The sequence below is a fragment of the Bemisia tabaci genome, chromosome 7 (assembly GCF_918797505.1).
Source record: "Bemisia tabaci chromosome 7, PGI_BMITA_v3".
Classification (NCBI taxonomy): domain Eukaryota; kingdom Metazoa; phylum Arthropoda; class Insecta; order Hemiptera; family Aleyrodidae; genus Bemisia; species Bemisia tabaci.
In genome coordinates this window covers 46,594,911-46,617,540 of record NC_092799.1, presented here as the reverse complement: position 1 = coordinate 46,617,540, position 22,630 = coordinate 46,594,911, and the positions used below count along the sequence as shown (strand labels likewise).

The 22,630-nt window shown below is 38.0% G+C and overlaps 2 protein-coding genes across 4 annotated transcripts in view; one reads left to right on the top strand and one right to left on the bottom strand.

Annotated features, from left to right (window-relative positions):
- tsl (membrane-attack complex domain containing protein torso-like) overlaps positions 1 to 13,110 on the top strand; it is a 74,499-nt gene extending 61,389 nt beyond the window's left edge. For all 3 annotated transcript variants that reach the window (XM_019049600.2, XM_019049601.2, XM_019049602.2), the window contains 3 exons: positions 995 to 1,224; positions 7,775 to 8,198; positions 10,450 to 13,110. In XM_019049600.2, coding sequence (XP_018905145.1) covers positions 1,007 to 1,224; positions 7,775 to 8,198; positions 10,450 to 10,845 — 1,038 coding nt within the window. In that variant the 5' untranslated portion in view covers positions 995 to 1,006 and the 3' untranslated portion in view covers positions 10,846 to 13,110. The remainder of the gene's footprint in view (positions 1 to 994; positions 1,225 to 7,774; positions 8,199 to 10,449) is intronic.
- A 958-nt stretch (positions 13,111 to 14,068) lies between these two features.
- EMC10 (ER membrane protein complex subunit 10) lies at positions 14,069 to 18,415 on the bottom strand. Its single transcript, XM_072302623.1, has 4 exons — positions 18,130 to 18,415; positions 17,341 to 17,526; positions 15,631 to 15,723; positions 14,069 to 14,765 (listed from the first exon to the last, which is right to left on the bottom strand). The coding sequence occupies exons 1-4, from the start codon at positions 18,202 to 18,204 to the stop codon at positions 14,415 to 14,417; spliced, it is 705 nt and encodes a 234-aa protein (XP_072158724.1). The 5' UTR covers positions 18,205 to 18,415; the 3' UTR covers positions 14,069 to 14,414.
- Positions 18,416 to 22,630: the final 4,215 nt, after the last annotated feature.

Sequence of the window (22,630 nt, the reverse complement as noted above, 5' to 3'; positions counted from 1 at the left end):
ATTTTGGACAGAAAATGCACAGCACTCTTGTGAAAAATTGAATTGTTCGAGTCAGGTTCGCAACCTTGCAATGCAATTGCGTTCTTCCGTCTATGAAACGACGATTTTACAACCAAATAAGTTGGCATTCGGTTCTTCACGTTTCGTTTTTTATTCTGTATTTTTTTGACGTGACTCGCGTCTGTTCATGGGTCGTTTGCGCGTGTCACGGAATCGTGTGTCGGTGCCCGCGGCTTAAGAAATAGACTTCATCCAGTGGCGACTCACGCACAAGTTGGCATCACTATTTTTCTCCGTCCAAATCACCTAAAATGTCGATTCCACGTAAGGCAGCCTGCCACGATATATCGATGTTTTTTTTAGAAGGCTAACACAGTAGTGAAAAATCAAGTAAAAACTGAGAAAATCAAGGAATTTTGCTTCAGCACTTTGAATTTTTTTTCTCCAGTCAAAACATCACATCTCTAAATTCATTCATGAGACTCAGTGCTGAAAATTTTTCGTGAAAAATGCTTCGAGCATAATTTATTTTATTTCGTCAAGATTTCGTCTTTTAATTTCTTCAAGAAAACTAGCTGACATCGTTTCTTGAAATTGTTAACCGGAGGCCGGGGTTATTTTGTGTTTTACTTTCTGTATTTACCAAACTTTTATTTTGATTTTTCTCTCTGTGTTGATTTCTCTCTCTGTATTGATTTCTTTCTCTGTATTGATTTCTCTCTCTGTATTGATTTCTCTCTCTGTATTAATTTCTCTCTCTGTATTGATTTCTCTCTGTCTATCTCTCCCTCCCCCTCTCCTTCCATCCTCCCTCCCCCCCTCTCTCTATTGATTTCTATCTCTGTGTTGATTTTGCTTTTTGTGTTGATTTCTCTCTCTGTGCTGATTTTGCTCTCTGTGTTGATTTTGCTATCTTGTGTTGATTTTTCTCTCTGTGTTGATTTTTCTCTGTGTGTTGATTTTGACTCGATTTGTGTGATTTGTTGTGTTGTAGAGAGCGGGTAGAATGCTGGGAGGGGTGCGGCTGGTGATATTGACAGTATTATCCGGTTCCATCCCTTGGGCCCTCCCGGAGCTCCACGTGGGCTGCGCCATCAACATCTTCTCCCGCTTCGGCTACATGGGAATCAGCATGCGGGTCGTCCCGAGAAATGACTCCGACCGCTCCTGGATCTTCCGTGAGCCCACCGCCGACATCTTCCGAAATATCTCCGCCAAACAGAGGTATGTATTCACCACACTCAACAGAGTTTTCCATGCTACCATGCAACGCAAAAACGCCGTAAATGCTTTTTCACATTCTTTGGAAACAATGTATCATAACAGAAAAACTTGTGTACCTTGGGCAGGGTGGCAAAATTTCATGAAAAATAAAATCTTGAAATTTTACGTGAAATATTTCATGAAATTTTAGAAATTTATGAAAGATATTGAAAAATACAAGTTCCTTTTAATGTTTCGAAGGTTGTAAAAATCGTGATTTTCTTCTATTTTTGGGTGTTTGAGTGCGGGTTGCATACTCTGGCCCCTGAAAAATATGAAATATTGCACAGCTTCGTGAAATTTCATGAAATATTTCACTGAAATTTCCAATCTTTCATTTCTTTCTTACGTTTCATGCCACCCTGACCTTGGGACAATGTTTTTAAAGAATTTTTTTGTAAATACTATCAAGAACCTAATCTGAAAATTTGAGGTGCATCGGTAAAACGGTTTTTATTTTATAAAGTGTTAAGTTCTAAAAAACGAGGGAGAATCTTGATGGATTTACGGCGTTCTTGCTTAGTACGCGGCAGCATGGAGATCTTAAAATCCGATTTTTCCGCCAAACTCGACCCAAATCCTCTTATATTGGGTCAGCTGCGCTGATCACAGAATCGTGTTTTGATGCTTGATTCTCGTAGATTAGCTAAAAATATTAAGTCCCGTCCAAACAGCAACTTTATACGTTGAATATTAACCGAGATATCGCGCTTTGAAAAATTCGGTTTATGACGTCATCCACCGCCGTAGTGACACCCTCGGTTTCTTCCACCTTGCCTTCATCCGAGTTTCTCAACAGTAATCAGAACAATAATGTATATTCCCTGATTGATGAAAGCAAGGTGGAAGAAATTAAGGGTGTCACTAGCGCAGTTGACGACGTCAAAAACCGAGTTTTTCGAAGCGCGATTAATATTGAAGGTAGAAAGTTGCTGTTTGGGCAGCTCTTATTTTTCTTAGCTAATCTACAAGAATCAAGCATCAAAACACGATTCTGTAACCGGCGCAACTGACCCATCGTGAAAAATTGCACCTTCGTGTACTGAGGTTCCTTTTGCCCATCACGAAGAAAAAAACTTCGTGCATGGGACCCGAAAATGAGGCTCCAGACATGTTTTGGAGCGCTTTAAAGCACAAGAGAAGTTTGTGCTAATTTGTCCGAGGTTAGGCCCTTTTTTTGGCTAGAATGACTGGACTACATATGGATCTCTGAAGTTTTCTGATCACGCATCCGAAAATTTGAAGTCGAACTGCCGAAGTTTGGGTCAGACATCCAGGCTCTTCGGTATGTACCGGAGTACTTCAGATGTGTGACCTGAACCCTTCGGAATACATATCGAAGTACTTCAGATGTCTGACCCGAACTTCGGCAGCTGGATCTCAAGTTTTTAGATACGTGATCCGAAAACTTCCGAGATCAATATGACCTCAACTTCGGGTCCCACGCACGAAGTTTTTTCTCCGTGTACTGTCACACGTTCTGAGAAAGAGTTTTTCAGTCTCGTTTTTACTTTCTCTCGCGCAAACTTTGAGCCCGCATCAGCCACCAAATTCACTAATATGATACAAATGCTTTGGATACTTGTTGGTGTAGTAAACCCTGACCTTGTTTGTTGACCCGTGGCCCGATGTAAATTCGATTGCAGCTGTGACTGATCATGCTCGGCGTAGCGTGAATTAAATGTCACGGATCCAGCTCGAGCGCAAAGCGTCACCGGCGGCGGCACGAATGCATTTTCGCTCCCAAACCGAATCGCCAAAGCTCGAAAGCTCCGCCAAGAAGGAGATCCTGCAAGCTCGCCAAAATATCGCGCTTCGCCCATTAATTTCCGTCGCGGTGCGGTGAGGTTCTCAAGGAATTCCTCGCGTATTTCAGGCAGCACGCTCTCAAAGTTCGAGGTCGGAAATTTGCTCTCACTTTTACGAGCGAAAAGAAAACCGGCAGTTAATTACGATCGTTTGACAGGTGTATTGTTTCGTCAGAGGCAGCTTTTTTTCCTCCTATTTCTGTCTGTTGATTGGGCCATTAGGCGTTGGGCGGTCCAGCCATCGTGACTTTGAAAAAGTTTCCTTTCATTTCAGATAGCGTTCGTGTTTGTGCGTGAAACAAGATCAGATGTGTACGAGAGATTGGCTTTTTCATAATCAGAGCGACAAGGGTTTGAAAACCTAGGGAATTTTGCCAAACTCTGAAAATCGAGAGCATTTCATTGGCGGATCAAAGGGGGGCGTAGGCGTACGTACCCTCCTCCCCCGTTCTTTCGGGAAAAAGCAATAAGAAAAAGGAGAAAAGAAAAAAAAGAAGGGTGGACACGAACCAATAAGAAAGGGAGTCTATATTTGGCAAATTTTAGTGACGAAATTGACTTAACTTGCATGTTAGGAGCTCTCAAATTTCGACAATTTTCCGTCGGAAGCCCTTCGGACGCCCTTCGATTAAAAACGAATTTTCTGGGAAAATTGAGAATATTTCCCCCAAATTTTTCCGACCATTTTGTACGCAATTTAATCTAAAATATCTGCAAATTTTAAGGTAAAATAACCACCCTGGTAAAAATTGGCAGTAGAATCTGTGTTCCAAAATACCATAGACCTACAGCCGGCTGTAAGATTTCCAATAGCTTCTACAGCCGGCAACACAATTTCTTATAGCCTTTTATAGCCGATGGCGATTAAGCAACAGCCTGGCGATAAAGTGTTTGCTAAACGTTACTAATTACGGATGCTAGGACTTCGTGAGGTTTTGGACTACCGCTTTCTTTTTGGGCCGTAGTATCTTGATTTATTTTGCGAGGAAAGCTCCGTACTTTTGAAGGACGCATGCCATTTCTTACACGTTGGAGCGCCTTCAATTTCGTATGATACTGTGTAATACCTCTGGTGTGAAATAGTTGCTTCAAGCGCCGTGGTACGCTGTGGTGCGCGTGGCGGGCGGGCAGAGAGCGCGAAACGCGCATTGACGCCTACAAACCTAACAGGGATACTTCACGCATTGCGCAATGCGTGAAGTATCCCTGTTAGGTTTGTAGGCGCCAGTGCGCCGCCGCTCCGCTTTGTGTTAGGCTGTAATATTTAATCTCGCGGAGTCAGCGTTTATCAACTCATGATTTTGAAATGTTTGCACATCCTGTATGGATTATTCTCGTTTTAATTGATGAAAAAAAATATGTATTGAAGGAAAATATAACGTGTGTTTTGTAAATATTAAGGTGGTTCCGTATCAAACTTAATGATTTACAAAGCACACGAATTTCTACACAATTTCTTCAAAAAGCCTTTTATAGCCGATGGCGGAAAAGCAACAGCCAGGCGATAAAGTGTAAAGCCCGGCGATAGGAACTATAGCCCGGCTGTATGATTTTTTATCGCTTCGTGTAGCTCGGCCGTATGATTTTTTCCACTTTCTACAGCCAGCTATATGATTTTCTATCGCCTTCTTCAGTCGGCTATAAGAACTCCTATGGTATTTTGAAACGCAGCTCCTATCGCCAATTTTTACCAGGGCATGCACCACATTCCTCAAAAATACATCTTTTATTCGGGGAAATTTCGCAACTCTCGAATTCGGAAGTTCATACGGCGTTCTTCCTTCCATGGCCGACCACTCTACTGCACTTACGGTTCATATCGCCGTAGATTTTTTTTCCTCAGCATACATACGCTAAGAAATGATATGGAAGTAAAATGATATCATTTTAGAAACTGAAGTGCGTTTTGAAAATAAAGGCGCGCTAAAAAGAGGAACACGATCAATGTGAATCATCACATTTCCATTCGACTCCACGCAGAATCGCCTTCATCCAGTTCTCTCGAGAAACGAAAGTTATGATAGGTGTTAAGGTGATTCGATGGACGCCATATTTTGTGTCAGAACGGCATGCGATATATCGCATCAACTGGTTCCATTTTTTCAAGTATTCGTCATCTTCCTCCAATTTTGAGATCGCAATTCTGTTGTCAGGAGAATAAAGCACTTACTTACCAATTTTAACAAAGAAATTCAACGTAATAAAGGCGTGGATTTTTTAGAGAGAAAACATCGCATTCGATACTGCTATCGAAACTGCACTCGAATGCGATATTTTCACTCTAAAAAAAACCACGCCTTTATTACGTTGAATTTCTTTGTTAAAATTGGTAAGTGAGTGCTTTAGTCTCCTGACAACAGAATTGCGATCTCAAAATTAGAGAAAAATGACGAGTAGCTGAAAAAATGGAACCAATTGATGCGATATACCGCATGCCGTTCTGACACAAAATATAGCGTCCATCGAATCACCTTAATGGAGAATTTGCAAGGGTCTGAAATTTGATGAATTTCCTGTTTAAGTGGAATCCTCTGAGTAAACTGAACACGAAGATACCCTTGATTCATAAATTGAGCAATTATTAGAGGAGATATGACAAAATAACCGATTCTGCTAAAATACATGTGTTTAAATGGGAAATGCCGCCAGATGACGTCACAAGGCGGCACATTTTCTCACTTTTAAATCAATTTTTCTCCAATTTCCCATGTCAGAAAAAAATTATGAAAAATGTTGCGAACTCAGCTCATTAGGCACTTTCAGATGAAGCAATAAAAAAATTGCGTGCAAATTCTCCATTACGGTTCGGGGGGCGGGGGCGCTCGGCGATCGACCGCACCTGCAAAGTTCGCGGAGTCCACTTAGCGTGACGTGAGTCACAATTCCGCCCCCGAAGGCCAATGTCAGCGGTGAGTCACTCGTGGTCGCGCCGTTAAAAATACGCCCCGCCATCCAACTATGCCGGGGAAAGCCCTCGTAGATTCAGCAATTGTATCTCGCGTTGCCCCACGGCGCATCCGGCGATACAGTCACAATTCGAAGGGTGGCAAAACTTAGTCACCAAGGTATTAAGGTGATTCGATGGACGCCATATTTTGTGTCAGGACGGCATGCGATATATCGCATCAATTGGTTCCGTTTCTTCAGCTACACTGGAAAAAAACACATTTGATCTAGAGTCCAGACTCTTAAAAACATCGACAAGAAAAAATACTCTCGATTCAATCAGATTTAAGCTTAAATCAAGAACCAAGCCTCTTAATTTGAGCGGATTTCCTTTTGATTTAAGCTTAAATCTGATTGAATCGAGAGTATTTTTTTCTTGTCAATGTTTTCAAGAGTCTGGACTCTAGATCCAATGTGTTTTTTTTTCCCAGTGCAGCTCTCCCATTTACATTACGACTCCATGAACTCTATGGGCCATCGTTATGTGTTCCCGATTCCACATGCTCCTGCACGGAGGAAAAAACTTCGTGCGTGGGACCCGAAGTTTAGGTCATATGGATCTCTGAAGTTTCCGGATTGAGCATCTGAACACTTTAGGTCTAGCTGTCGAGGTTCGGATCATACATCTGAAACTCCAGTTCATACATCTGAAGTACTTCAGATGTGAGAACCGAGGTTTTTCGGATGTGAGAACCGAAGTATTTCGGATGTGAAAACCGAAGTTCTTCAGATGTAAGAACTGAAGTTTCAGATGTGTGATCCAAACCTCAGCAGCTGGACCTAAAGTGTTCAGATGCTCAATCCGAAAACTTCAGAGATCTATATGACCTAAACTTCGGGTCCTACGCACGAAGTTTTTTTCTCCATGTGGAATGCACAAGCACATGCCCCTGGAATCATAGAGTACATAGAGTCGTAATGTAAGTGGGAGAGCTGGCGCCACTTTTAAGCATTTTCCATGTCCCGAATTCCGAGACTCCTGTGTGACGCCGGGTCACTTTTTCGATACATAATCGATTGTTTGCGATACAAGGGGGATCCGGCCAACAACAACAACAACAACAACAACAACAACAACAACAACAACAACAACAACAACAACAACAACAACAACAACAACAACAACAACAACAACAACAACAACAACAACAACAACAACAACAACAACAAAAGAGATAGGAATTACCACGTATTCCACACCGCCATTTTGGATCGAAAATGTATCGAAAAAGCGACCCGAACTCGGCGCACACCGGGCTCAGAATTCGTCGAGCAGAACATGGCGCCCTCTGCGTCTTCTCCCAGGAGGAACCCAGTCAAGGACCTTCTTCGGCAACCTGTCTCCTGCCATTCTCTGGACATGACCATACCAAATTAGTTGTTTTGTCATAATGTCATGCACGATGGTCTGCTTGGCATCCATGATCTCCCGCACCGTTTCATTTCTGACGCGATCCTTTCTGGAAATACCAGCGGATCTACGCCAGAAGTCCATCTCTGCACGCAGAGGGCGCCCAATGAAAGGTTGGAGGAAAGGGATTGAAGCGGAAATGTTAAGGTGCTCAATCCCCCATGATTTGTGGTTTGAAAGAGAGCAGTGGAGGTTAGGAGTCGTAGAGCGCGAGGGAGTGCTGTAAAGCGACTTATATGTATGTAGAACATGGCGCCAGCTCTCCCATTTACATTACGACTCTATGTACTCTATGCCTGGAATGGACATACTCTAATTTGTTGGGGGTGTTTCCTTTGTGTTGCAGCACGAAGAAATGCAACAACTCGACGGCGACGTTCGACGGGGACTTCCACATGGAGTTCTGCGAGAACATGAAGCAGCTGCTGCAGGCGTACTTCCGGGACTTCGCGGTGGAGCGGCTGGAGCGGCCGTGGCAGGCGTTCACCGGCTCCTGGTCCAAGACGGTGCTGGCCCGGAATCTGGGGATCAACACGAGCTACGTGAGCGGGGACCACTGCTACGTCCTCGTCCGGGTCTCCCGCCACCGCGAGGTCGCCACCATGGCCGAGGGACAGACCCTCGCCCCCGACCAGGTCACCCTCCAGGACGCCGTCGCCCGCCACGTGGACCAGGTCCGACTCGGCGACCCGGCCACCGTCCTCGACTTCGTCAAGAGCTTCGGCTCCCACTACATCACCGCCTACGTCACCGGCAACTCCCTCTACCAGGTATGAACCATTGACATATAATACATTCTAGACCGCGCACTAGGCCCGACTTTAGGCGGGGAAGGTAAGACAGCTAGGGGGGTAAAATAGGGTGAAGACGCGCCTTCAGCCTAGTTGATACCGCCGGATATACGAGCTAAGTGTACCCGTATCAGGCAACGGCACTGATAAGACTGGCATTTCCATTGCGACGGTGAAACTAGCAAACCACGTATCTCGGTTTGCGACGTCGTCGCAGACTTCCTGTCATACTTTATTTTTTAAATGAAAAACTACCTAACGTCCAGTCTTGAAAATTTCTGTGATTTTTTCTCTTCGTGCGGAGAAAATTCTGTGAAAATTTCAAGGAATGATATTGATTTGGTCTACTTCAAAAAAATAAAATGCGAGCGTAGATTTTTAAACACTGCAAACGAGATACGTGGTTTGGTAGTTTCACCGTCGATTGTCTCGGTATGTACATATTGCCGGTACACTTACTGTGTGTTGCTGGGTTGCCTATCGTCTCGCCTGAAGGGACTCAAGTCTCGCCGAAATTTCCTAATGCGCGGTCTAGATTGTATTATACGTCAATGGTATGAACACGCCCTTCAATCCTAGTCAGTGTTCGAAACTCACAGGCGCCAACGCGCCAAATGCGCCTAAAAAATGAAGGCTCTGCGCCAACGTGGCCCCTAAAAATCTGGATTCTCACAGGAAGTCACAGGAAGAAAGAAAAAGATACCTACTTGAATTGGAAAAACTCAGAATTTTCAGCTTTACAAGTGGATTGCATTTTGCAAAAAGGAACCACAAGCATTGCAATGTTGCTAAGATTGTGCAATTTCTTTTCTCTTGGATCACAAGAGATCGAGGATAATCGCTCAGATGTTGATGATCCTAGCGATTTTATCGCCGATAATATTGCAATATCCCGATTTTTCCGTTGAAAAATGCTACTTGGGAAATTATTCAAAAATCAGGTATCTAGAAAAGTTCCCTTCAATCCTAGTCGATACCCAAGTGCCTACTCCGTGACAGCTTCCCAAGTAGCATTTTTCAACGAAAAAATCGCTATATATTGCGATTTTATCGGCGATAAAATCGCCAGGATCATCAACATCTTAGCGATTATCCTCGACCTTATCACGATGTTTTCGAAATGAAAATCGCCATAAATGGCGATTTAATCTTGATTTTATCGACGAAAATTGATCACGATTATATCGAACCAAAAATTGCGAAATGCAGCGATTCAATCGTCATGTATCGCAATTTTTAATGCGATAATTTCTCGATGTATTGCTACCGATATAATCGCGATAACCAACCGATAAAATCGCTATTCATCGCGATCACTGCTTCTTGGGCAGCGTGACAGATTATTAAAAAATCAGGTATCCAGGAAATAAGTTCCCTTCAATCCTAGTCGATACCATAGTGCCTACAGCGTGACAACTTATTGGAAATTCATGTATCTAGAAAAGTTCCCCTCAATAATCCTAGTCGATACCAAAATACCCATAGGGTGGCAACTTATTCAAAAATCAGGTATCTAGAAAAGTCATGGAATTTCGGCCAACCCTTAAAAATTAAGGGATTTTACTGCAAAACTTCGAAATACTTTCTCACGGCCAAAACATCGCATTTGTTTTTATTTCAAGAGACCTGGTGCTTTAATTTTTCTGGGATAAGATATTTTATGTAATTATACAAGAGAAATCCAAGAAAACTTATCACCGTGACCGGTGTCTGAAATTCTAATGATTCATGGTACAGCGAAAAACTTGATTTTCAGTCAAAAACGTCGATTTCCAGTCTAAGAAGTGAAAATCGTAAACCCTGTTTAGCACCTGAGTGCTGAACGCTTCCTATTTGATACTTTTAAGAACATAGCGTCAAATTTGTTTGTTATTTGTATAAGCTACAGCTCCTTGATTTTAGCCAGTAAATTAAACATGGCACCTCGTGCAGTTAGAACACCCGAAGAGATCTGAAGCGGAGCTGAAGTTGACCTTTAAAAACCTTTACTTTTCAGGGTTCAGCGGTTTTTATGAAGGTCGCAGGTCGCAGGTTGAACGTGTTCAGTTCCATCTGACTATCTATCTTGGACCCTATTTATACCAAGTACCTATTCAAGATGTCAGTATGTAATGTCTTAAAAAAAATGGAATGCAAGTTTTCTGAAGTTGCTTCTCTTTTCTCTGATTATTTGATCAGACATTAAAAGTACATGATAGGTTTTAAATTTCTGTCTTATTTTTGTTCCCAGGTCTTCGTCTTTTCGCCTCCTATTTTTAAAAGAATCAAAGAAAGACTAAAAGATAAAGGCGTGTCAAATCTTACCAACACCGAATTATTAGGATACTTCTCTCCATGGTATGCAGAGCACACTGGCACAATCCAAGTTGCAAGTGGGAACGCAACTGTAGAGGAATGGGCAGCAAGGCATCTTCAGCACCAATTCTACTTTTTCTCCTATCCTAGTTTGCTAAAATTACGAGAAGACTTAAAGTTATTAAGCAAATTAGACCAACTCCTAGGCAATGAAGCCTTGTTAAAACTGGATCTACGGACGTTAGCACCTGCTTTCAAAGATCCAATGAAACGGAAGTGGTTTCATGAGGTTATGGATAACCATTTGAAACTGTGGGAAGTGAATATGTGAATGCACCAGAACTACGCCCAGTTGTCGCGTTAAGTGCCGTATTTATCTGATCTCTTTGATCAGAGCTGTAGCTGTGAGACTAGCCTTTTCTCAGGAGGCCCTCTCTTGTGCCTTACCTACCTACTCAAGAGTTCAAAGCTTTGAAAACTCGTTTATTTTTATGTTGTATATTTATATTGGATTAGATCATTGTGACAAAATGTTGTGCAAGAGTGTAATTTTATCAAAGTATTCCTGTTTGAAGGGTATCAATGTGCCTTCCTAACACTATATTTTATCGTTTGATTGCTCAAAAAATGTTACTTCAAAGTTAGAAAATTGTGAAGTTCTAATTGTCAGCTGCCTCCATGTTAACTGAATTAAAAATTTGACATTGTGACAGTGTCTCACCTTTGGTATCAATATCTTACTGACAAAATACCAATCATTATTTTTTTTCTCCTTTTTTAAACTGATTTCAGATTTATTCAAGATTTTCCATTAGATTTTAACAAGGAAAATGTCTTAAATTTTATGACGCCAAATCTCGAATTTCTACCAGTGAACATGTAAAAGGAACGAATGTCAAGTTTCATAAACATGCAATGCTATCTTAACCCTCTTTTCCAAAAATATTTTTGCCCTTTCTCTTCAGGATGCCAAAATTTGCCCCTCCCTCCCTCAAAAGAAAAAAATCAACCAAATAATAATTGTCCGTCAATTTTTAAAAATAAAAGTGCCCCAAGGAAATTAAGACCTCAAACTTACAGCATGTACGTTATCGACAGAAATGTTTTAAAATCTTGTCAAAGGTCAGAAGGGGACCAAGCAGGTGCTATCATTTTGAAAGAAATCGATCCTTTTCTTTCTTTCTTTCTTTCTTTCTTTCATTCATGGTGTGATATTTTTTACATCTCTTTGTTTTAATGTAATGAAAGTATATGTCAATTTAACTCAATAGTTTCTCCGTTATTTTTTTAAATTCTGAATTTTCTGCTCTGTGTCCAAACTGTATACCTACGTAAGGATTCGAAAATATACAAATGTATACACCTCAGACTTTGCTCACTATTCACATAATTATATACTTGTGCAATATTTTTTTCTTTCATTATTACTGTAATTGCTTTTGATCTAGTGTATGAGCAAGCAATTAAAAATGATTGAAGTCTGAATCCCTCCTCTTGATAAATTTTTTAGAACGTCTTTGACTTTAACTCTCAATGGATTGGGCTGAAAAAAAGTTATGAAGTAAAATAACGATGTTTCTCTCAGTTTTGCTCCACAAATGGAGAAGATTTTTTTTAACCGTGTTGAAAGAAATACAGCTTGCATTTTTACATACTTAGATAGATTTATTAATTCGCTTTCACTTCAGCTTCTTACTTTTAATACATACTCATGTATTCATCTAATTATTTTTTCAGTTGAGATGTCTCCAACAATCTTTCTGTGTTCATTCGCTTTTATGAAAGGTGATTTATTTTTGTCTTTCTCTTTATACAATTAATTCTTGCCTGTACTTACTAGACAATGTTCTCTACTTATATTTTTGGAATCAATTCCTTTTTTTTTACCAAATTATTTCCATTTTCCCCCTCTACTCTTAATTTCTAATTTGTTCTCTGTATTTTGTTGTCTCCTTCTCAAACTCATGGATCTGTTAGCCTCTTTTTTACCAGTAGTCTTTTAAAACAAATTTGTGCCTGTCAATAAGGTTTTATAATTCTGGTTTTTAGAATTATCAGCATTCATTCACATTGGAAATTTGGAAGGATCAGAATTTTCATTGCCAAATTTCTCATGAAGAAGCACTTTCAACTTTGGCTTTAGTTTCAATCACAGATCCGGCATGGCGAATTTTCCGAAAGTCCCTCTGTACCTTACTGGTTTACAGGACTATTATGTCATTCACTCTTTTAGAATTTGTAATGATGCCTGTTTTTTATGTTGTAAGCTCTCTGAAAATTTTCAGTGGTGTCATAGGAACGATCATTATGTAAAGAGTAAAATATGAAGGATTTTGAAACCTCGCAATCTTAGGAAATGTTTTTTGAACTAAAGTCATAGTTGCATGAATTAAATACTTATGAATCAAATGATTAGCCCTAATTATGAAGAGCTCTAATAGCCCTGTAAGTAAGTACTCACAGAAAAATTTTTGTACTTAAATTTGCAACAAAATAATTTCTTTTTTGAAGGCAATGCCTCCTAGTGTGATACCTGTAAATTTGCCAATGGATCTCTTATTTTAAGAGAGAAATTAATAAGAACGTTTCCTACCAACCTTTTCGTTTTTTATTCAGTTCCCTTCCACAGTACCACAAAGAGGAAAAAATGACTGCACCATGGAAAGAAAACATGGGATATTTGCTACATAGAGACAAACTCTAAAAATAAAAGTAAAAAAAAAAAAAAGGTCAACAAATTTTAACTATTGGTTTTAAAGAATCAGCATTCAGGCGCAAAATATTCTCAATCACGATGAGTTTTTTTTTTTAATGCCTTAAAACCCTTCCAGAGGTTTCATACTTTAGCTATCGTGTAAGTAGTCTCAACATCAAAAAAGTTCTTAAGCCCAATTCAGACAGTTCAACTTTTCATCTGACACAAGTGGACAAAAAGTTGTAGAGAAAGATGAACGCAAACAAATTTTGATCCAATTATCATTGCCCAATGATATCATCATAACACTGGACATCAACGTTTGAGTATTTCCACCAGCTTCTAATTCGCAAATATACGATTTCAGTCACGACGGTCGGAAGATTTCATTCTAACTTTCCATTCAGCTTTTGTTGAAATTTGAAGGTGATATTAGGTTCAAGTTTTCGTTCGACTTTTCATCTGAATGTTGTGTTCTCATTTCAGTACATATCACATGATACAAGTTTTCATCCAACAAAAGCGGAAGGAAGGTTGAAGAAAAGTTTTGACTGTCTGAATATCGCCTCAATAATTGCTCAACTATATGCTCCTCTCAGTGGCGTGGCATGCTTTGCGATAAAACAAATGATTTGTCTGTCATTCAAACCTATGGAAAAGGATTGATAAACAGGGTGTTCGAAATAAACACCTTAAACATCGATTCTTTACCGCAGCCTCAAATGGGGAAGTATCAATTATCGATCATTCACACCATGCCACGCTACGCCACTGGCTCCTCTGTGATGGATATCAAAAACTGTGTGAGATCTATTGATCTTGCAAATAGAAATATGTTTAAAACAGTAACATTAAGTAATTTTTTTTTCAAAAATTCAAAAATCATTTTATTTACAAATTTATAAATACGCTAACAAAACAAAACAGAGATTTCTTAAAACAGAAACTGTTTGGTTTTTTGGTAATACAAATGCCATATAAAAGAAATTGATGCACCCACTGTCATGCATTTTACATTTTGGTCCTTCCTTATGTGACATGGGTCTAGAGACGTAGGAATCAGCAAAATTTTATTTTCTAGTTAACTTTCAGATTTTAGAGTTTACTTTATGCTGCACCAGAAGAGCATTGTCCCGCAACACTAAGAATAAGACAAAGCGACATCATGTGAAATGATGAGATTTGCAGTTATTACCTGAGACTGCCTATTGTTGAGGTCCTTCTTGAGCTGATGCTCCAGAGAGAAGGACGAAGATGACCGCAGGCACAATGTACATCCAATATTTAGCAAAGAAAGACCTATTGTCTTTCCGACCACCTTTCTCTCTGGCCTCTCGTTCTCGCTCCAGGGTCTGAATGAAAGTTGCAGTGTCAGGAACTGGCCCTGGCTCTGTTTTGCGGAAATTTACAGTCGTATTGAAATTTTTGGTCCAGATGTCTTCAAAGTTATTTTCACAGGTGGCTTTAATTGTCGCTGCTGAGACTGACACCACATCGTAATTAGCATTTAAGAAAACTGTGATGATGTCCGAGAGGTTAGATTCTAGCAGTAAACACTGAAAAAACAAAACAAAACAATTCATTAAGTGATTCAAGTGTAATGATCCAGTGAAATCATTTTTCAAATTTTGGTATTGTATAATGACAGTTGGCACTCAAAAATTAGCAAAAAATAATGAAATCTGTCCAAGTAATGTTCCAAAATATTAGAAGTATCTCTTTTCAAAGATCCAATGAAACATATATAGGTAATCATTTTTTATCCAAAATTCAACAGCAAAGTCTGAGGGTTTTGACTAAACTGCTTCGATAAAACTATAAAAGCAGAAATATGAATAAGTGTACCACAGTTTCAGATCAACATAGTCTTCTTATATTTCTGGCAAGGGGGGGGGGGGGAGGCGCAGAGTGCTATTACTTGAAGGAAAAATTATGAATTGAGTAAGCAGCGAAAGGGAACTCAGAGACATTTCCGAAAAACTGAGTTAAAAATAGCATTAAGCATCTCAAAAAGCATATTTGTTCCTACGAAAAATTTTGAATTTGCAAGAAATATTTACAATGAGAAAACATGACTTGATGTTTTTTTTTTGTTTAATCAGGGAATAAAGGTATTTTTCTCTGTTCCAAGTCCATTTCAGTCCACTTCAGAGAGTCCTCCTCAAAAAATTTTCAAATTATTTCCTTCAACTTTTTATCACGACTCATAACCTCTGATTAGAAAAGAAGCTGACCATTTTCTGCAAAATTTAAAGATAACTTCACTAGAAACAGAGCTTTATTGCATGTTAATAGGGAGTATTTTATCCCCTATTGTGGATTCTTGAAATAAATAGATTTCTTTTACCTACTCTCACGCATTTAGTAAAGTGGTGAAGCCGTAAAAGTAACGTAATTTAATAATGCTTGAAAACCGCTTACCGCTTTGACATAAGTAAGTAGAGTGGTTTTCCTCCCATTAGCAGTTTTGACAATAGCTTTTATTCTATACAGTCCATTGTTCCGAGCTAAATTCTAAAACAGAAAAATAAGAACATACATGAGCGAGAGGCAATTGGAAGCAAAATAGAATGAATTGAAAAGTGCAATAAATAAATTACATTAAGCTCTTAGTGAAATTTTAGACTATGGTTCCCGAAAGGAATTTTTGTTTCTGTCGGACACAGATTTTGTGGCAGATGTACAAATTTTAAATCTTGTGAATCAGATTCACAAGTGATTGTTAGGTGATACTTATTGTGCAATGTGCATCTACCTGTAGAATCTATCAATTTTTGGGTCGGATACAAAAAAAAAAATTGCCTACTTTCAATTCAAAGGTGGGGACTTTCTCACAGCAAATGTGTGACCTTTGTTTACAAATTGGGGATCCTCGATGCGTGGAAATAAAATCAAAGTCCAATAGGAAGGAGAGAAATTCACTACAAGTTTATGTTTAAAATACAGATTTCTCGTGGTCTTAAAAACAATCCTTTGTATACTATATACACACTTTCAAGGAGAACATTGTGAATTTTAGGGTATGGAGGGATATCAATGGCCAAAGGACAAAAAACGAATTTCAATTTCTAAGTTTCATAATGTCGGATGTGATCTTCATTGAAGGAGAACTGACTAGGGTCTAATTTAGGGGGTCGCCACATGGGCTGTGGCCCATGACGGCATTTAAGGGGCAGCACATTTAGCTATTTTTTTGAAGGTACGTATAAAACAAAAAAAAACCGGATTCAGAAAAAAATAACAATCACGAAAGGTCTTCAAAATCTTTCATCTCCTAAAAGTAAAAATATAGCAATTTCTAATTTTGTCGTCTTTCGGTGATATACAAGACAGCACCTTTAATTATTAAAGTAGAGAGAGAAACCAAACACGCAATTTGGCCTGGATCGGCGCGACGCGGCGCAGTGAGCAATGATGATGAAGACTTCAGATAAAAGGAGAAGCCCTCGGCGCGGCGGTCGGCATGAGATGCACATTAGCGCCTACTAGACAGCATGAATACTTCACGCATTGCGTCAAACGCAGTGCGGTCGGCGATTGGTGTGACACGCATATATTAGCGCCAACAAGACAGCATGAATACTTCTCGCATTGCGTCAAACACAGTGCGGTTGGCGCGGCGGCGGAAGCTTAAATAATTAAACCACATTTATGTATGTTCTTTCATAACTCTTTCGTATTTTTCTTTTCAATGGGAGGCCTTGTCTACACAGAGATAGGTTAAAGGAACTTAACTTTCCTTTAAAGTTCTGTGAACTTTTGCAGGTGTTGATAGGGCTTTCACAAAAAATGAGCCCAATACAAGTAAATGCGTCTTAAGCACACCTCTCCCCCTCCACTCCTCGATCACGTCTATTTGATGGTTCTTATTGATGTTTCAAACCGAATGAGGAGGGGGTGGCAAGTAGGTGAATACGGCCCTGCGACAGACTCTCTATTGCTTGAAATTCACGTAGAATTTTCTTTGGGCAAAAAAGAAAAATTATGAAGTTTCAATTAAAGAGGTAGATGGCCCTTTCATTTAAGAAGTAAAGCCTTTCAGGAAATTTACGGCATTGGGAAATGAAATCATGTATTCAGATTTAGTCATTGAAACTGATCTGAATGTTAAGTAAGTTCAGTGCAATTCACCTTCAGCTGCTGTAATTCTGACTGTTCAAGAGCTGATTGCTTGACATTTCTGGTAGAATGATAACCGCCTATGATGTTTTGAGTGTTTATGCTGATAGTCCCTCTTTCAGAAAAATCGTCTTCAAAATCTGAGCTGAACGAATGAAATAAGGTGATACTCGTCGGCATATCATAATCTTGCTCATTCTGGAAAGGAATAATGAAAAAAATTAGGACATACTTATTTGAATACAACTAAAAGGTCTGATTATATCTTGAACCAGCTTATCAGGAAGTTTGATACAAAAATACAACATGACAGTAAGTATAAAATATATCAATGATGTCATTTTGTGGCCAGGGATAGGTATTTTATTGGGCATGATAGGTATGACTGTACAATAAATTACACCAGAATAAGGATATACGCATCAATCACCAAATTTCAAGCTGCGGCTGTGCTTACTTTGAAGATAAAGCTTGCGTACGCCAAGTATAGAGACTGGTGAGAGTGATCAGAAACGCAAAGGAAGAGCATCAAACTTGCTAATGTACATTGAGTTCGGAATGTATTTTCCAACCTGTGACTATTGCTACAGTTCAGAGAGAGTATGTGAAAATTCTAGTGGATGCAGAATTCCATAGATACTTAAGTAAATACACCACACCGATGCAAACGCCAAAAAAATTTCTTAATGCACTTAAAATCAATACATAACATTTCTCCTAAAAAGAGGATGATTTTGTTGGCTGACTTCAAAAATTAAAATAAATCAGGAATGATGACACTGTCAAAAGACATAAACTTACCGAGGATGAAAAAGGCAGAGGAAGGAGAAATAGTAGAAATGCTCCGAGGAGATGATAAGGATAACTCGATAACATTCTTCACCCCTGATACTTGAAACACAGAAAGTTCTTGGTAATGTAATCAGGAAAGGATGATTGGCATTATCACCGATATGTTTAGAGTTACAATTATAAGTAAAATTATACACTCGTGGTTGATTTTTTATCAAATATGACACATTTCCTGTCCTTATTGATTTAGTTTGATCAAAATTAATCACAATTACTATGTTTAATTAAGTTCTAACCTCAAAAAATTTGTCGAAGTTTGTTTCCAGATTCAAACGCGGGCCGCAGCACATTCGCGCGGGAACACAAGTAGGCGGGAATTTTAAATTGACGCTCTTTTCCCAAACGAGCGCATCGACATGCGACCTTGCAGACAGAGCAGTCATTTGAGTAGAGGTGAACGATGAAAAGTAAAAAAAAATTGAACAAAAAGTATCAAGCCATGCTATTAAGAGAAGGTATGAAAAAACTTTTTGTGAATAGTTTTGAATAGTTGCTAAATATTATGTAGGTATTCGGACTTGACTATACATTATATCTCAAGTGAATACCACATCTGCAGGTGCCCAAGTGCATTTATTAACATTCGTGAGAGCCATGGTGCCGGCAAGAAATTTCTTATACGGAAAAATGCCTTCTGGGGTTTCAGCACAGCCATATCTTGTGACCTTACCGGCCAAATTAGTATGTACTTCCACTTTCATTACGGTACTTAACCAATATACTTAATATACCTTTCCTGGTACAATACTTTTTAAGAAAGTATTGTATGAGTGTTCACAGGTATGATGTTTCCTAATAAAGTGCTGAGTGAATGTTTTTGAGATATTACTCAAAACAATATGTATATCGTATTATCTTTTTAAATAGTTGTTTGAAGTATTGAATAAGATATAAAGGAAGAAATATTCAAATAAAATTTTGGAAAAATCCAAAATCTGAAAAATACTAACTGAAGATTCGATTAGGGAAAAATTTTCCATGGTGCTGCTGGTTAAAAATATAAAAAATAATGATAAAATACTCAATTAATGATGGTTAGTTACTGTCACTATGGATTAATGTTATACTTGATAGCCTTGACTCAATTTTGACAGTTCTAAACCAATAAATTCAAGAATTTGCGAAGATGATGACAAAATATTTCCTTGATATATACTTTCGTCTGAATGTCAAATTGCACAGTTTTTGATAAGATGAATGTGGTTTGCTTTTGCTTGTTGTTGCTTTATGTAGCCCATCAGGCTAAAAAGAGCTGCATGAATTTTCAAAATAAGGTCTTCTAATACTTAAAGTAAGTATTTAATACATAAAATATGATATGATAAACTAAAATAGTTAGTAAGTATCTACTACCTAGTCCAATAGCATTCAGCTTGATATCATAGGTACATTGATGTTAAGCGGGTAAACATCAACTCTGGATTTTTAAAAAGTTTTGAGACAGAAAAAAATTTTCAAATTAAGGTAGTGGAGGGAAACAAAAGTAAGGCGGGATTCGAATTACTTGTTTTTATTCAATGAGTGAAAGTCAGTCTTGATACAGTGGTTAAACTTTTAACTTGAAAAAAGTTTTAATTGAAGAAAAAGAATTAGTGTGTTAGTAAACGATGGCAATCATCTTGATTTTTTTGAACCAAAAGGCGAAACTTATTTAAAAAAAGGGAAACACTCCCTCTATCTACAGCAGAGTGCAATATTTTGAAGGAAAAAAGTGATAACAGAATACATCTGCATGTTGCGTCATATTATTCACCATCTTCTAACTGATCAAATATGGACCATTAACAAGAAAAACATAAAAATGATGAATAGCAATGGTCGTTATATAAATGTATCTAATACAGTTATCATCATTGACTGGACAAGGACTTTCTTCATCATCTCTATAGGTATCCCACAGGTCATCATGATGAACTACTGACTGCTGTAAATAATTTGACACAACAGTTTAGCATAAGTGCAGTTTTTGAAAAAATCGAGATATTAATTATTTCAAGTATAACTAGTCTTAGTGCATATTCTGTAAAAAATTCGCTCCCAAATTCAAATTTTTTAAGGATTAAAAAGTCAGTTTAAACTTTCTTTCGGCCATAAGGATCCATGTAATTTCGAAACTTCATACACATATTTCTCAAAATGGCAAAAACTGCTCTTATATGGTATTGGCCACAGTAAATATGGTCAATTTGCATAAAAAGAGTTTTTTTTTAAAACTGTTTATGGACTGATACTGTAAACTCTGCAAGTTGTAAGTTGCTGATTTGGCTACGGAGTCTCAACAATTTATTGTATAAATAAGAACGCAATAACTGGTTTGCAATTCCACCACGTTAATTTTATCACTGAAAAGTTCTACCAAGACTAAAAGTGAGTAAGAATGACCTAAGTTAGCAAAATTGTTGTTTTAATAATATATAATATAAAAGGTAAAAATGTGCAAATATGATAGAAATAGTACATTAACATACTAAAAAGTAAAAATATGATTGAGATCCTCTTAAATATTCAGAAAAAAAGCTTTCTTAATTTACAAAGCTCATTCCACAGAAACCGAGCTGAGAGACAATGGATCATTACTCATTTTTTTAATGAATTAATACTATGATTTATTAATGTATTGTATAATCTGCCATTGAGGGAAAAAATTGTTTAAGAGAAACTGAGTTCCATTCAAGTACAATTTTAGCAATAATGAATGAAAAAATCGTGGCTCTTTCTTTCATTAAAAAGAATAATATCTAAATCAATCGATATTGATTGGCAGATGATACTTTGTGACTAAAGTATATTCACTAGTTTTGACACATCATTGTTTCTCAGGAAATCCATGACCTAACTCCTTATTTAGTGCTTGCTTGACTTACAATTAGCTCCCAACTTATAGATTTTGTAAATGATTGAGTACCTATGATGAAATAAAATAAGATATATTTCTCTTATAAGTCATACTGACCAAAATTGAATTACAATACATTGGCTCTCTAACACGGACAAACTTGACTTAATTTAAGAACAATGAAGGCTTATCTCCGATAACAGCACAGCCTATACATGATGATAATTTTCCTTTCCGTTTAGTATCTAAAAGAACATACAAAAGGAAAGAGGGACACTGTTTCAAAGGTTGTCATAAGAGTTAATAAACTGCTCCTATGCAAACTTTGGGCTGCGATTCTTATGTGGAGATAGGAATTATAAAGCTGAAAGCAAAAGAGAAAAAATGAAAAACAAAAAACAAAGTAAAAATGAGGTTTGATAGGCACTGACTTAAATATCTAGAAAGCTAAATGGTTATTAAGGACACTTCTACTCCTTCATGATTAGGCCTTGCAGTGTGAAAGCGAAAGGATACAGTGATTGAGACTTAAGTACAAGGTACAGAGTACTAAGAAGAGAAAAAAATCTCGTTGTAAGGTAGCAAAAAATAGGCATTGAACATAAAGTTTAGAAAATAGCTATAAAGCAAGAAGGCGACAATATTTTTGGCTCTTGTTAAATGCCAGAGGAAAGTTTTTCACATTTGATTGATGCCATCTGCGAGATGGGACCTTACATAATTTTCACAAAATCTTAAAAAAGACCAAAAATGTGACTCCCTGGTAGCACACTGTGTAAAATAACTCTGAAGAAAAAAGTAAAACTGGTATGTTTTTCGAGTGTTTGAGCAAACTCCTATTCTCTGCCACTATGAAAAAGGCACATTAGTTTCAAATATTCACACTTGACTGCTACCAGAAACTTAACTGCTATTATGACCTTAAGCGAAAGCATAGTTTTTATATTTATTTTTTTGTAATAGATGATGAACTTTTTTGGTCCATCGTTTCAGTAACTAGAGCCCCCTATTCTGCAAAATAACTAACTCTCTCTGAATATAGATCTAGATAGGCATAAGCATTCTATTATGAGTGATGAAACATGCAGCAACACAGCATCACAGTCGCAAAAGAAGAGATTAAAGAGATACATGCAAGTAATTATACAATTGTTAGATCCAGAAAATCAAGAGTAAAACCTTAATAAATGGACCAGGATGGATTAGATCAATGACTAATTGTAGCTTATCATCTAAAAAATGCTAAATGGTAAATTCAAGATTTGATTGAAGTGGAAGGGCCATTAGTTTAGTATTTGGAGATTTATTAAGTAAAAATTAGACATGAATTTGATACTTTTGGACAAGAATTACGCACCTTCCTTACGTGCAAGCATGCAAGCATACAGAGGTAATATTTGGGAGTGGAGAAATTCTTAATAATACACTATCTGACAAATATTAATACTTGGCATTGCAGAAAAACTTATCACATTTTTTAGCTGCTTAAAATGCATGAGGGCTCTTCCACGGCTAGAATTGTATTTTTTAGAACATTTTGAATATTATCTTAATGACTTTCAAAACCATCTTAAAAGTATCCTCTTTATTGCTGCTTTTCATTGCTAGGGGTTA